Source organism: Physella acuta, unplaced genomic scaffold (assembly GCF_028476545.2).
Source record: "Physella acuta isolate Inbredline_101_S28 unplaced genomic scaffold, ASM2847654v3 ptg001120l, whole genome shotgun sequence".
Taxonomy (NCBI): domain Eukaryota; kingdom Metazoa; phylum Mollusca; class Gastropoda; family Physidae; genus Physella; species Physella acuta.
The window spans coordinates 19541-33585 of record NW_026732637.1 but is presented as its reverse complement, the minus strand read 5'-3'; the positions used below and the strand labels follow the sequence as shown (position 1 = coordinate 33585).

General features: G+C 32.1%; 1 protein-coding gene across 1 annotated transcript; it reads right to left on the bottom strand.

Moving 5' to 3' along the window:
* Nucleotides 1-1288: 1288 nt before the first annotated feature.
* On the bottom strand, nucleotides 1289-13939 carry LOC131955987 (DNA helicase MCM8-like). The gene is made up of 27 exons (XM_059320328.1): nucleotides 13583-13939; nucleotides 12817-12999; nucleotides 12405-12619; nucleotides 11737-11797; nucleotides 11370-11458; nucleotides 10900-11059; nucleotides 10364-10464; nucleotides 9980-10021; nucleotides 9441-9526; nucleotides 9060-9142; nucleotides 8883-8951; nucleotides 8327-8522; nucleotides 8150-8180; nucleotides 7942-8004; nucleotides 7597-7743; nucleotides 7306-7443; nucleotides 6807-6850; nucleotides 6341-6427; nucleotides 5793-5856; nucleotides 5422-5477; nucleotides 3658-3790; nucleotides 3377-3442; nucleotides 3198-3280; nucleotides 2871-2957; nucleotides 2452-2536; nucleotides 2063-2152; nucleotides 1289-1563 (listed from the first exon to the last, which is right to left on the bottom strand). Exons 1-27 carry the CDS (start codon nucleotides 13746-13748, stop codon nucleotides 1450-1452), a joined length of 2739 nt encoding a protein of 912 aa, XP_059176311.1. The 5' UTR covers nucleotides 13749-13939; the 3' UTR covers nucleotides 1289-1449.
* Between the last annotated feature and the right edge of the window lie 106 nt (nucleotides 13940-14045).

The following is a 14045-nucleotide window of genomic DNA, read 5'->3' as shown; positions in this document are numbered from 1 at the left end:
TTATTATACTACCTGTATTATTAGGATCATTGATATACATAGCAGGGATATTGTGCTGTAATTCCTCTTCATCTCTTGTGCCACCTAGTTATTTCCCTTTTTGTTATCGAATACATAATTAGTCTTAGTAATATCAAAATTAATATTTTAATAATGTTCTGTTTAATTTAGTTCGAAAAATGACATTTTTGCATTGTCATCAGAGATACATACATTGTGCAAAGAAAATCACTGATCTAGGCTAATAATAAACTTAAAATAAATGTTCTAAAAAAAAAAACAATATGCAAGATTAGTTTTTCTTTATTGCTGTTTAGAACAAAAATATCAAAGTTATGATATCAACCAAAATTAATGTACAATATTAACAGAAATAAGCAGTTTGAGAGTTATAACAAACCATCACAACGAATCAAAATGTACAAATAACTTAACAATTTTTACTGAAACTGAGACATGTCAACAGGTCATATTTTTGCTGTCTAATTTTTGAAATACAAAATTTTACATTTTATTTACAACAGAAGGTAAATTTCAATAGATTTAAACACAGATGATTCAGGTCATGCATGTTACCTATGCTTATTGCATGTTTATGTCAGCCGGGGGTCCCTAGATGTTTACATCAGCAGGGGTCACCAGGAACCCTGTCAGCAGGAATCAATAGATATGTTTACTGTTAACAGAAAAGATTTGTAGGCTATAAAATTTTCAGCCAAAGGAATATTGGAAAAAACCCATGGTCAGCTTTGCAATATGCAAACTTCACTATTCCTGATTCCTTCCCTTTTTTGCACTCTTGATTTTCATCAAGATTCTCTCAGAGCCAGTGGTCATTCAAAGGATCAGATAACAAGCTTGGTTAGATGAACTTGAGATTTAAGACTAGTAGCTAAATAACAAGCTTGATTAGGTGAACTTGAGATTTTAGACTAGTAGCCAAACAACAAGTTTGATTAGGTGAACTTGAGATTTTAGACTAGTAGCCAAACAACAAGTTTGATTAGGTGAAATTGAGATTTAAGACTAGTAGCCAAACAACAAGTTTGATTAGGTGAACTTGAGATTTTAGACTAGTAGCCAAACAACAAGTTTGATTAGGTGAACTTGAGATTTTAGACTAGTAGCCAAACAACAAGTTTGATTAGGTGAAATTGAGATTTAAGACTAGTAGCCAAACAACAAGTTTGATTAGGTGAACTTGAGATTTAAGACTAGTAGCCAAACAACAAGTTTGATTAGGTGAAATTGAGATTTAAGACTAGTAGCCAAACAACAAGTTTGATTAGGTGAACTTGAGATTTTAGACTAGTAGCCAAACAACAAGTTTGATTAGGTGAACTTGAGATTTAAGACTAGTAGCCAAACAACAAGTTTGATTAGGTGAACTTGAGATTTTAGACTAGTAGCCAAACAACAAGTTTGATTAGATGAACTTGAGATTTAAGACTAGTAGCCAAATGTTTGAAGCTGGTAAACTTTTGGTCCTTTCTTTAGCAGAAACCCCTGGTTGTTTAAAGACAATACAAATCCTTCAAAGTCTGGGATGTTCATGCCAATGTCCTAAAATGCAAATTTTTAAAAAAAGTATGATAATTATTTAATCTGAATAATAAGCACTTTGATATGTAGCTTAATATTTATTAGAATTAGTAACACAGTATTGCCTTTTTTATATGTGTGTCAATTTTAAATTAAGTGCTATCCATCAAACATGCACGTATAAAGATAAGAGTCAACTCAGCTTTAACAGGTACCTAAACAGAGTAGCGGAGGTAAGTAAATCTAAACATGCTACAAGCGAAACAATAATCTTCTCTTGTAGATTATGGAACAAATTTGATTATTTTATCTGTCCTCACAATTTCATAACAGTCGTTAAAATCTAACTTCATAATTATTCAATAAAAGCAAAATACACAATTAAAAATTTAACTTCACCTTAGCTGTTTTAAATAGAAATGTCTATGTTAAAACCAACGTTCAAATTAAATTTATATTTAATGATTTAATTAAAAAAATGGACAACTACAAAAGAAATATAATCAACAATTGAGTGTACCTTTGATAGCTGCCTCATCTGCTGGACAGTGAAGATGTTGTTGTATGTTTGCTCTGCAACTCTCTGCAGGGCTGATACAAACTTCTTGGGCTGTTGGTTGTTTTTTTAATTATTAAAATCATTAAAAAAAATGTTGAAATGTATGGACAAGATTATAAGCCAAGTGTATTTAATCAAACATACTCAACTAACTGCTCGATTGGCAAATAATACAGCCATGCTCATCAAACAACATGGTTTTATCATGGGGATGACCTAGTGTAGTACCATGGTACCTAGCTCATAATCTATTCTGTAGTAGTTCAACTATTCAAATTCTTCTGGCGATAGAAGGTATTCTATTGCCAGAAGAATTAGAATAGTTGAACCACGCATTAAATGTTGCATACCTGAGAGCGGCCACTCATTCCTGAACCATGCTGAGATCGTTGAAAGTCTATGAAGCCAAACTGATCTGAGTAAACATCTTGCATGCTAGAATAAAAAAAAAATAATTACTATCTTTAAAAATTTAGTTCTCATTTTGTTAAGTCCATTAACTTTCAACAAAGGGCATTGTTACTTTTAAAAATTATTAATGCCAAAAAAAAATCTTCCCAAGTTGAGGATTCAAGACTTTGTGGGGATTATTTACATTTCAGAGGTATCACAAGAGTTTCCATTTATTATGATCCTATTCATTCACCCCACATTGAAATTACAGCAAACAATTTCATTTTGGTTTCATTATTTTACTTTTGTAATAACAAGTCATTATCTTTTCTTTTATTATCCTAATTAAACACAAGAGAACTGGGGAAAAAATAACCTGTGCTTCATAATCTCCACAACGTCCTCAGCATCAGCCTTGGTGGCCAGTTCTCTTAACTCTAGCCTGGCTCTGGCCTCTGTCAACCTGGTTTGTACACAAACAGAATGATTATTGATTAACTTATAGTTATACCTTATGTGATGTTTACAAGAAGCAGTTATGTCGCGTTCTGGATCAAATACTAAAGTATGGGCTTTTTAAGTTAACTGAGATTATTTTACAATTTGCTTATATTTAAGATAAATTAAATATATTAAGACAAATTGAATATCAAGTTAGTTGTTGCTTACAGGCTTGAGTTATGCCTACCCCTAAAGAACTCACCTTATCAAAGATTCTAGCTGGCGTGTTGTAATGGGTGTGCTATCCCTACTTTGATGCTGGCGGCGTAACTTTAAGTAGAACTCCTGAAAATCATCGTAAGTAACTTAGAACATGGTGTGAGCTTTAAAAAAATCTAATACTAGTTGCATTTATATATTTTAATAGAAAAAAAAACTAACTTGAATGACAGCAGCTGCCTCAGGGCCAATTTTAGGATGAACATATTTTCTGGCATAGCCAACATACTGCAAGAACATACAATTGTTTCCTTTATAATAACTGTTAAAATTGTAAATCAATTTTAAAAATTTTTACTTCACATTTGTATAAGATGGATGTCCAATCAGTGTTTGCTTAAAAAATGATTTTATCAAGTACTCATTTTTCACTTGACCATATATAATGCATATATCAACACCCTTTGAATAAAGTAAGGACTGAGTAGTTAACTAGCACCAACCTTTCTTAGAAGCTGATGTGGAATGTTGTCAGTCTCCTCAGATCTAGCAGACTTCAGTCGTTCACTGAGTGATTTCTCTAATTCCCAGCTAATCCGAGATTCACTAAGGGCATTCCTAACTGGCAGCGTTGCTCTGGGATCAAATATAAGCAGTCAGATAAAACACTATGCAGCATAAACTGCTTTGAATGACAGAATGGTTTGTGTTAATTTTTACTAACACTACATAGAACATGCATATATTCTTGGTTCACAGTATGCATTACAGTGACTATCACAGTATGCATTACATAGTGACTATCACAGTATGCATTACATAGTGACTATCACAGTATGCATTACATAGTGACTATCACAGTATGCATTACATAGTGACTATCACAGTATGCATTACATAGTGACTATCACAGTATGCATTACATAGTGACTATCACAGTATGCATTACATAGTGACTATCACAGTATGCATTACATAGTGACTATCACAGTATGCATTACATAGTGACTATCACAGTATGCATTACATAGTGACTATCACAGTATGCATTACATAGTGACTATCACAGTATGCATTACATAGTGACTATCACAGTATGCATTACATAGTGACTATCACAGTATGCATTACATAGTGACTATCACAGTATGCATTACATAGTGACTATCACAGTATGCATTACATAGTGACTATCACAGTATGCATTACAAAAAAAAAAATTACATATAGTGATTATCACAGTATGCTTTACATAGTGATTATCACAGTATGCTTTACATAGTGATTATCACAGTATGCATTACATATAGTGATTATCACAGTATGCATTACATATAGTGATTATCACAGTATGCATTACATTTAGTGATTATCACAGTATGCATTACATTTAGTGATTATCACAGTATGCATTACAGTGACTATCACAGTATGCATTACAGTGACTATCACAGTATGCATTACAGATAGGGATTATCACAGTATGCATTACAAATAGGGATTATCACAGTATGCATTACAAATAGGGATTATCACAGTATGCATTACAAATAGGGATTATCACAGTATGCATTACAAATAGGGATTATCACAGTATGCATTACAAATAGGGATTATCACAGTATGCATTACAAATAGGGATTATCACAGTATGCATTACAAATAGGGATTATCACAGTATGCATTACAAATAGGGATTATCACAGTATGCATTACAAATAGGGATTATCACAGTATGCATTACAAATAGGGATTATCACAGTATGCATTACAAACAGGGATTATCACAGTATGCATTACAAATAGGGATTATCACAGTATGCATTACATATGGGATTATCACAGTATGCATTACAAATAGGGATTATCACAGTATGCATTACAAATATGGATTATCACAGTATGCATTACAAATAGGGATTATCACAGTATGCGTTACAATGATTATCGCATTATGCATTTCATCGATGAGTGATTATGTTACTCTTTTGGATCTGATGGTCAATAGGGCAGATCAAGTAGAGTTCACCTGTTTCCATGTATCTGTAAGGATAATGTGGTCAGAACTATGCCCTGCCACCTTTACTTTCCTTAATGATTCAGGTACCCTTGAGACTAGGATATTCTGTTGACTCCAATCTGGTAACTCAACTTATAGGTTAGCAGTCAAATGACAATGAATAAAGCGATGCTACATTTTAGGCTGGTTATTTTCTGTACCAGAAGCTTAGGAATAAAAAAAAATGAAATATTTTCAAAAGACAAACCTTTTAGTACCTGCATGTAGAGCCATCACATGCTCTGATAAAACACAGTCCATTTCCTGAAAAGGTAAACAATTTATTCTTTATTCAAGGTAATATTAGAAAATATTGCTTAAATATATACTTAAAGCTTATGTTTAAATCCTTCAGAAATAAAGTTTTGACATTATTGATAAACTGATATATTTTGTTACCTTTTTTTTAACCATAATATTAAAAACTATGACTATGACCTCAATAAAACTTTAACAAAAGGGAAACCTTATACTCAATCCTCTAAATCAACTCACTCTAAATAAACTTAACTAAACTTGTAATGCTGATATTGTTCGTAGACTTATAAAGAATTGATTAACTCAAAATGTAACACTGACCTCATCAGGCTTGTCCAGCATAATGAAAACCAAATCAAACCTGGACAGCAGGGCACTCCCCATTCTGTGCAGATGTGACATTATATATCAAATAACACTACAAGCAGTTAGAAAATACTATTTAACGGTAATGGAACACTTTATTATAAATGAATATCACTTTTGTTGTAAGTGAACAAAAAAAAAAGCCTATTAAGTTATTAATTTAGCAGTGTTGTATAGACAATTTATATTCTACTTTAATGAACCAAAGTCCACCTTTAAATAAATTATTGACCTAGAACAAAACCAGATGAATATGTTAGATAAGAGAGGCTGTTGACATAAACATTTAGACTTAATAATAGAAAACATACTTAAATACTTAATACAAAGATCACAAAACTTTGGGAATAACTATAGCATTATGATTCCAGCAGTGTGGCTCATATAAACAGACTACAGTAACGTTTAATTTTTCAGTGTGGAGTATGAAGGTATCGAAATGTATGAACGTGAACAAAAGACAGCTAACACACAAAATACCATTTAGTAACAAGCATACATACTTGAGATTTTCTGACACTGTCTTGGCTTTGTTATAATGTCCACCTACAGGGTTAGCTGCAGCTAGGATTGAGGTTCTTGCTGGCAAGCTAAAAAACAACAAACCCACTACAATAATTAGAATTGAATGTAAAAAGAAATTTGGCTCAGTTACCTACAAAACCTAACCAACCTTAAATTATAGCTCTTCAGTAACTGGCATTTAATGTAATTATAATGTGGCTCAAAGTTACCTACAAAACCTAATGAACTGTAAATTATCCGTCTCTACATTAACTGACATTTAAATATAATTTGGCTCAAAGTTACAAACAAAACCTAATCAACCTTAAATAATTATTTCTCTACATTAACTGTCAATTAATGTAAAAAATAATTTGGCTTAAAGTTACCAACAAAACCTAACCAACCTTAAACTATGCCAAGTTACAGTAACCAGTGTTTAATGTAACAAAAATGGTAACAGACCTGCAGACAATGCCAGCCTTAGCTATACTGATACTCTGCTGCTCCTATATCCAGTCAAATAAAAATATATGTAATATTTGTCTTTTTATCACTAATCACCTTTTAATTACTTATCAAAATCAATATGTCAAACTCATGTATACAAGAAGCACTCAATAATAATAATTAATCATTAACTGCAAAAATAAGAATTGTTGATACGATGTTATCTATGTTTTTATAAGTATAAAATAATCGTTGATGGAAATTATCAACAGCAAACTTCTAAGTATTTTCAAGGAGGGTTTTGCATACTAGAGTTTTACTTGCTAAAGTATTACCAAACAAGAGTTTTATCTGCATCAAGAGTCAAGCAGAAATAATTTAAAGTGCAAAAATAGATAGAAAGCAACAATGACAATTCTTAACTGCCAACAAAATTGGCACCATGGGAAAAAAATGTGATGTATTGAGAAACTGAAAGGTTCCTTAGGCAAAAAAAAAGACCAAGAAATCTCACCATGGCCTCAAGTAGTGCCTGATGCTGAGAACCCATCTTGTCAAACTCATCAATACAACAGCAGCCTTGATCAGCCAAAACAAGGGCCCCAGCCTCCAGAGCAAAATCACCTGTCCCTCCTTCTTTACACAAAGTTACCTGTGCAAAAACAATCATGTATTACTGTCCAAAGTCACCTGTCCCTACAGTTACTAGGAATAAACTTATTTTTACTCACCAACAATTTTTTAAAAAAAAGTAATTACTTATTGATTTGTAAAATACATGAATTTTGTTCCCCCTAAGACTTACAGTTAAACCAGAAGTTGTTGTAGTATTGCCACACACATAGACACTGCGTGGCGCCACTGATGCAGCTGCCTGTAACATCTGGCTTTTACCAAGACCTGGGTCACCAACCACTAAAATGTGAGGGTCCCCTCTGATAGGTATCCTGTTCTGTCAAGGGAAAAACATTTAAGTACATAGAAACTTACAGCTTTTAAAATGGCAGCAATTTTTTTTTATAGACAGTAACTGTTTTAAAAACTATACCAAATAAGTACATTTTTCTATAGTATGGCAATACGGATAATTTTTTGATAGAAGTATTCAGCTACACAGAAGCATAGCATAATCAATATTTAAGAAGAATACCTTATCATTTGTAAACTTCTGACCACTTCCAAATAAGCAAAGTATGAGTGCAGCCTTAACCATCTTTTGAAAAAAAAAGGTGTTTCTATATTAAAATACATCGACGGAATCAGGCCAAAATAATATAACTCTATGGGTACAATATGTTTTAATCAAATCTAATAATATAAATGTTTAGAAATCTAATTTTATTAAAACCTCAAAATACCTCATGACCAAAAATGCTAGGACAAAGGGACCTGAAAAAGAAAATTTCCTAATTACCAAAAAAAATCAACTATAAAAACAAGTCTTAATAAAATGACGCAAATAATAAAGATTTCAAAAAGTATACATACTAATTTAATTAAAATATTGAACAAAATATTTTTAAAATCCAACTTACGACACAAGGAGCTGAAACAAATTCTCCTGACTTTGAATCTCCTGAATGGCATACAACTCTTTCATTGTGAAGTCCATGGCCAAGCCTGAGCCTTCTCCGCCATCTCCAAGTTTACGTTTATTTCCTTTACTATTGTTTACACTGTTGCCATGGAGATAGAGGAGAAACATGCATTTGTCTTTATTTTTTCCTCGACCTGATGGATTCATTAAGAGTCAACAATTGAACCAACTTATGTGATGTCCCATTCTACTTTAGATATGGCTAAAAATCTCACAATGATTTTCCAATGCTGGAGCAAATCAATAATTTTTTTGTAAACCAACAACAGTTTGATGAAACAAACACTGTGTCAATTTGTGTTTTACTTACATTTAAAAAAAAAAACTGTCGTAATCACACTTATTATTTGTTAAAATAAGGAACTCATTAAAGTAAATGTAATGTAGATGAAAGAAATTTTTTTCAACACAGTAAATTATTCTTAAGTAGTGTCTTTCATAGCTGATATTTGACTAAGTGAGAATGTTGTGTAATTAGTATAACAAAATCTTACTCTCATCTACGCTGTTGACCTTGACAATCCCTGACACTGTCACTACGTCACCAGGCACACAAGAATCAACTGCAACAAACAAGTCAAAATTATATTATTCCAGCACAGAAGTGCATTACAAATTTGTAATTGGCATTGACAATCAATAATGCAAAAGAGAAATGATATGACACAAACCCAAGTCTCTGGTCAGTTCACAATCAATTGTCCGAGGTATCCGTCCTGCTTCTTTCTGACTATCAGGCATGATTTCTTGTACTCTACAATATCAGGGAGAAAAAAGTGAATTCTTAGTTAACCTGCTGTATTATAAAAACTGTATTCTAGTAAAATTTTAAAACAAAAATACTATAATTTAAACAATGTTTTAAACCAATAGCTATTAGTGGAGATAATGATTTGTTATTTTTGGTAATGTAATTCTATATCACAGTTTCCCTTTGTTTTCAACATTTACGTATTTTGAAAAGACAAGCACTATGTGCACTAATATATTTAACATCCCAATAGTTGTCTATTAGATAAAGAAGCTTATTAGACTTAAAGCATGAAAGTTACCTGATAGTCTGCCAATCTATAGTCTCTGTTAGTTTATCACTTCTACAAGACTGGAATGTACGACCTCTGCATTCATCTGCTGGACACTGAGACAAAAGCAATTGTCAAATTAGCTATCATGATTAAAAAAATTTTAATTAACATTACTACTTAAAAATGAATAATGATTATGCTAGTTTCAGTTCCATGTTTGTGAATTATGTGTTCAGTATAGTATATCCTATCAATAATGTGTCATCCTTAATAAAATGTTCAAACTTCGAGAGTTTTTTTTTCAACAAATTTTAATTTAAATATTTATTATTCTGTATTAAAATTAGTATTTTAATGATGAAGCAATAAGAAGATAATTTAGTTTTAAATCAGGGTTATATATATATGATTTATAGAATATTTCAGGAATGCAAATGTTTTATCTTTTGAAACTGATACTTAGTTCATAAGGTGATACAGTACCTTTTTTTACCACCCAGAAACAAACATAACATTTATTTTTTATTCAATTAATATTTTACATAATATTTGTAGACATAAAATACCTTTGTCGGAACAGTGTATTTTCCATCAGGCAAAGTAATGGCCTGAAAAATAAGAGAATTTTTAGATGTTTTGGGACCTACTTTAAAAACACTGAATAGCAACTCTAGAGACATTTATGACTGATTTTACATTTTCTCAAGAACAAAATTAAACAGAGTCCACTAATTTGATTCAGAATTTCTTTATACTTCTAAATATCATAATACGGTATTTATTATTTCATAAAAATCTCACACAGCTTAACGTTGAGGAATAAATTTAATCAGCTGATGATAATTGCAACAATCAGATATTTGAGCTAGAGGGTTACATTTTAATTTTAAGATTTTTTAAATATCAGAGAATAAATTAGGGAAGAAAAAAAAAATTTGGAAGAAATTTACCTGAACATACGTACAGTTAGCACATCGAAATGCCATTTTAGTACACAAAGGTTTGATGTTGCCCACCCTAACAACTGTACCCTTAACACTGACAAATTTACCTACAACAAAATGTTTGGATAAAATTTCATTTAGACTCTGAAAACAGTTTTTATAAAATTAATAAACCACAAACATCAATAGAATTTGATTTAGGTAAGAATCTAAGTAATTTTATTCTTTTTATTATTTTATAAAATATTCTGTAGAGAGTTCTTTGAAAAAGGAATGAAGCAAGTATTTCCAGGGACAGCGTGGTTGGGGGGTAGAGCAGAAAATCTCGGAATAGGATCCCAGACTCAAATCCATAGGATTTTCCTGAGTTCATAAATCTGATGGGTGCCTACTTAACGTAAGGGAAAACTAAACTGGCTGTGCATAGTATTGACCACACTATCCCTTTATACGCAGAGGACAATAAAACAGATGAACTCTACTTCATCTGCCCTAATGTGTCTTGAGCATTTATTGTAAACGATGAAAGGATATTATATTACCATAACAATTGGCTCTAAAACTTTTCAATGGAAGTGGGGTCCCAAAGTTGATGATCCTGGGCTGAATAAAGGGTGCACAGTAGCTAGCTATGCTTTCTCTGGATCCACCGAGCTCTTCCACCACTGCAACTGCCTCCTGCTGGTGGCTGTGTGATACAATCTGTGTCAAACATGAGAAGAATATTAATTTAACAACAGAGGAAGTGGTTGAGGGGTACCAAATCAAGAAACAAGTAGTAGACTGAAAGACACCAATAAGTCTATGAATACAGAAAAGTAATGGAATGGATAGTTAGCTATGTTATTGTTTCTCTGATAGAACAGTCATATAATATTTACAAAATTTGTCTATTCAGAGACTTTACTATTCTGATGATTATTAAAAAAAATTTAAAAAAAAAACCAATCATTGCAAGTAATCATTAAAAAGATTTGATACTACAATTCTTCAAATTAATTCTCACAATTACCTGATGCATAGCAAGTCCAATACAAGCAAGCACTTTTTCTGGCAAGTCTCGAAGCTCAGATTCCAAATCGATGTAGTTATCCTTAATAACTGTACAGATAGAACAATGTTCAACAGTAATTTAAAATTTCCTTCAAAAAAATTTTCATTTTCCTAGACCCTAATTAAAATCATCTAAATGTCAGAAAGTACCTGGCAAAACATAGAGGAAGTCAGTATAAGATACATAAAATTTAAAAAGAAATTTTAAAATCCCTTACACAAATTCTAGACATAACAAATTTAAAACATGTGTCTTGAAAAAAACATGGATATGTAACTTATTAAATAAAACAAGAAATAAAATTTAAGAAAAACATGTTAAAGACCTTTATCTGAAGATAGTTCCTTATAGTCCACAGTAAAAAAGCTTTTTTGTTCAATCTCATCCTGCAATAAAACATTGATTAGTACATTTTTAGTTAATTCTGTTCTGTAATCTTTCTTCTTCTTCTTCGTTCTTAATTTTTAGTGTTGGGAGGGATCGAGCCTTATCTGCCAGAGGGTTTGAACTCGAGACTTTTTTCTAAATTATCAACCATGAGCTTTGCCGACTAGACCATGCTTCTATCACAATTAAGGATTACGTGTCAACTGGTTATGCGCCATTGAGGCCATTGACTCCGATTTCAGCCTGCTTTTCTTTATGGATTTACTTCCATAGCCTTTATCCAACCAAGAACAAACTACAAGGCAGCAGTTGTTTGATTTTGGAGTTGTCTCTCCTAGAAGAGTGGCTGTCCCCAGCTAACGAGCCTCATCTGCCCGAGGGTTCGAACTCGAGACTTTTCGGTTTAGCAACCATGAGCTTTACAGACTCGACCATGCCGACCCCAAAAGTTCTTTAATGATTTTGGTCAGCTTATTTTTCTATAGGTATATAACAACATAAATCTGTTTGTAATAGCTAATATTTCAACACTAGCAATATGCTTAATTAAATGCAAATTAAATTACAGTATATGAAAGCATAATGATCTTATAATAATGTAATTACCCAGTCATACAGCTTGCTCCAGCTAACAAAGAATTTCTCAAAGACTTGAACCTTTTCTACAACGGGTGCATGATCAGAGTAAACCTGGTCTGGGAAGTAAATGCTCCAGCCAGCATAGGGGGAAGCAACATGGAGCACAGTCTGCACTTTTTCAGGCCTGATCTGTCTTGGCTGAGATTCCATCAGACTGGATGCTCCACTGCTTGATGGTGTAGCTAAAAAAATTACATCAATACAAATAGTTAGAAATAAGAACAAAAGAAAACCTAATAAAAAATAATAAAATGTGATGGTGAGATTCTTTAAAAATATAATAATCGTCAATTGACTTATTAATTAAAAATGTCTTAACCTTAATCGTCAAGTATGTCATACCACTAGATCTATTTAAATGAAATGCATTTCCACCTACCATTACCAAAGTTTCCTCTGCCTCCTCTTCTATTATTATTGTAGTTGTTTCCTCTCCACCCACGATAGTTATTACCACGGCCTCTCCACCATCCTCGACGCTGATTTCCTTGCCCCCTGACGTAGCCTCTGGAGCTGCCGCTACCATTCGATACAGGAGATGGATTGCTCATCTTTCTAAAGGCTAGAGTAATTTCAATTTATATTTCATAACTGATTAGGCCTGTAAAAAAGAAAGTCCAGTCCATGTATCTTAATTGATTATTATTTTGTTTTGTTAGGGATTCAGCCTGGTCTTTAGGAGAAAAAAAAAAATATGCTTAAGTAAGTTGTAAATGATAGAACCTTTATTATAATAAAAAAAAAACTTCATTGAAATTAGGTCCATAACTTTTAAATATGAACTAGATCTAGTTCTAGATCTACTAGCTTTTAGTATTATTTTAAGTAGGTCTACTAAATACTAAATAATAGGCAATAAATATTAAATAAGGGCTTGGCATAGGTTCACTAGCCATTTTTTATTATTTTTTTTTAAATTAAAAATTATTAGGCCTAACACTAACAGTTAACACTTAACAGTATACTAACAGTGACTAACACTGTCTAACATAGTTTTTCTTACTAAATCTAGAATTTACCCAAATTTCAAATTAAACATGACTACTGAATGATAGACATTCATATTTAATCCATTAGGCACTAATTTTGAAGTTTTTAGTTCATTTTAAACTAAATTACTTAATTTAATATTTATTGACACTCACTGCCATGGCCAACACACCTCTCCATGACAACTCTTCTTAAGCTTGAACGTAAAGAAAACCACAAATAAGTTAGACTTTTTAAGTGGCCATGTACCCAGAGTTCCCCACTAGTGATCATCAAATAGCGGTCACGTGGTTTAAAAAAATAAATAAATTTGGTTGTCATTCAAAAGTCGTGTCTTATTTTAAAAAGTGCATGCAATATTTGATTTATTTCTTCATATAATGATAAAACTAATAATTCTACAACCTCCAATTCATTTTTGTGACCTCCGGGCTGATATTTTAGAAGTTCTATTAATTTTAATGAGACCGACTTTTAAATTTAGCCTTCATTCTCCAAAGCAAATTTTAAAATGCTTTTCTGGCATATTTAGCCTTGCCACTAAATAACCTGGCGCCGGCACTGTTTGCACGATTACAATACTTTCTCAATAGGCTACTATGTATACGAGAAGTAAAA

What these genes read in the sequence shown, in the direction of transcription:
- LOC131955987 (XM_059320328.1), bottom strand. Translation starts at nt 13,748, where the DNA reads ATGACAACCAAATTTATTTATTTTTTTAAACCACGTGACCGCTATTTG. An exon ending in GGTCAACAGCGTAGATGAGA is followed by an intron (nt 8,523 to 8,882) that starts GTAAGATTTTGT and finishes TGAATCCATCAG; the next exon opens with GTCGAGGAAAAAATAAAGAC. An exon ending in AGGCACTACTTGAGGCCATG is followed by an intron (nt 6,851 to 7,305) that starts GTGAGATTTCTT and finishes GACTGGATATAG; the next exon opens with GAGCAGCAGAGTATCAGTAT.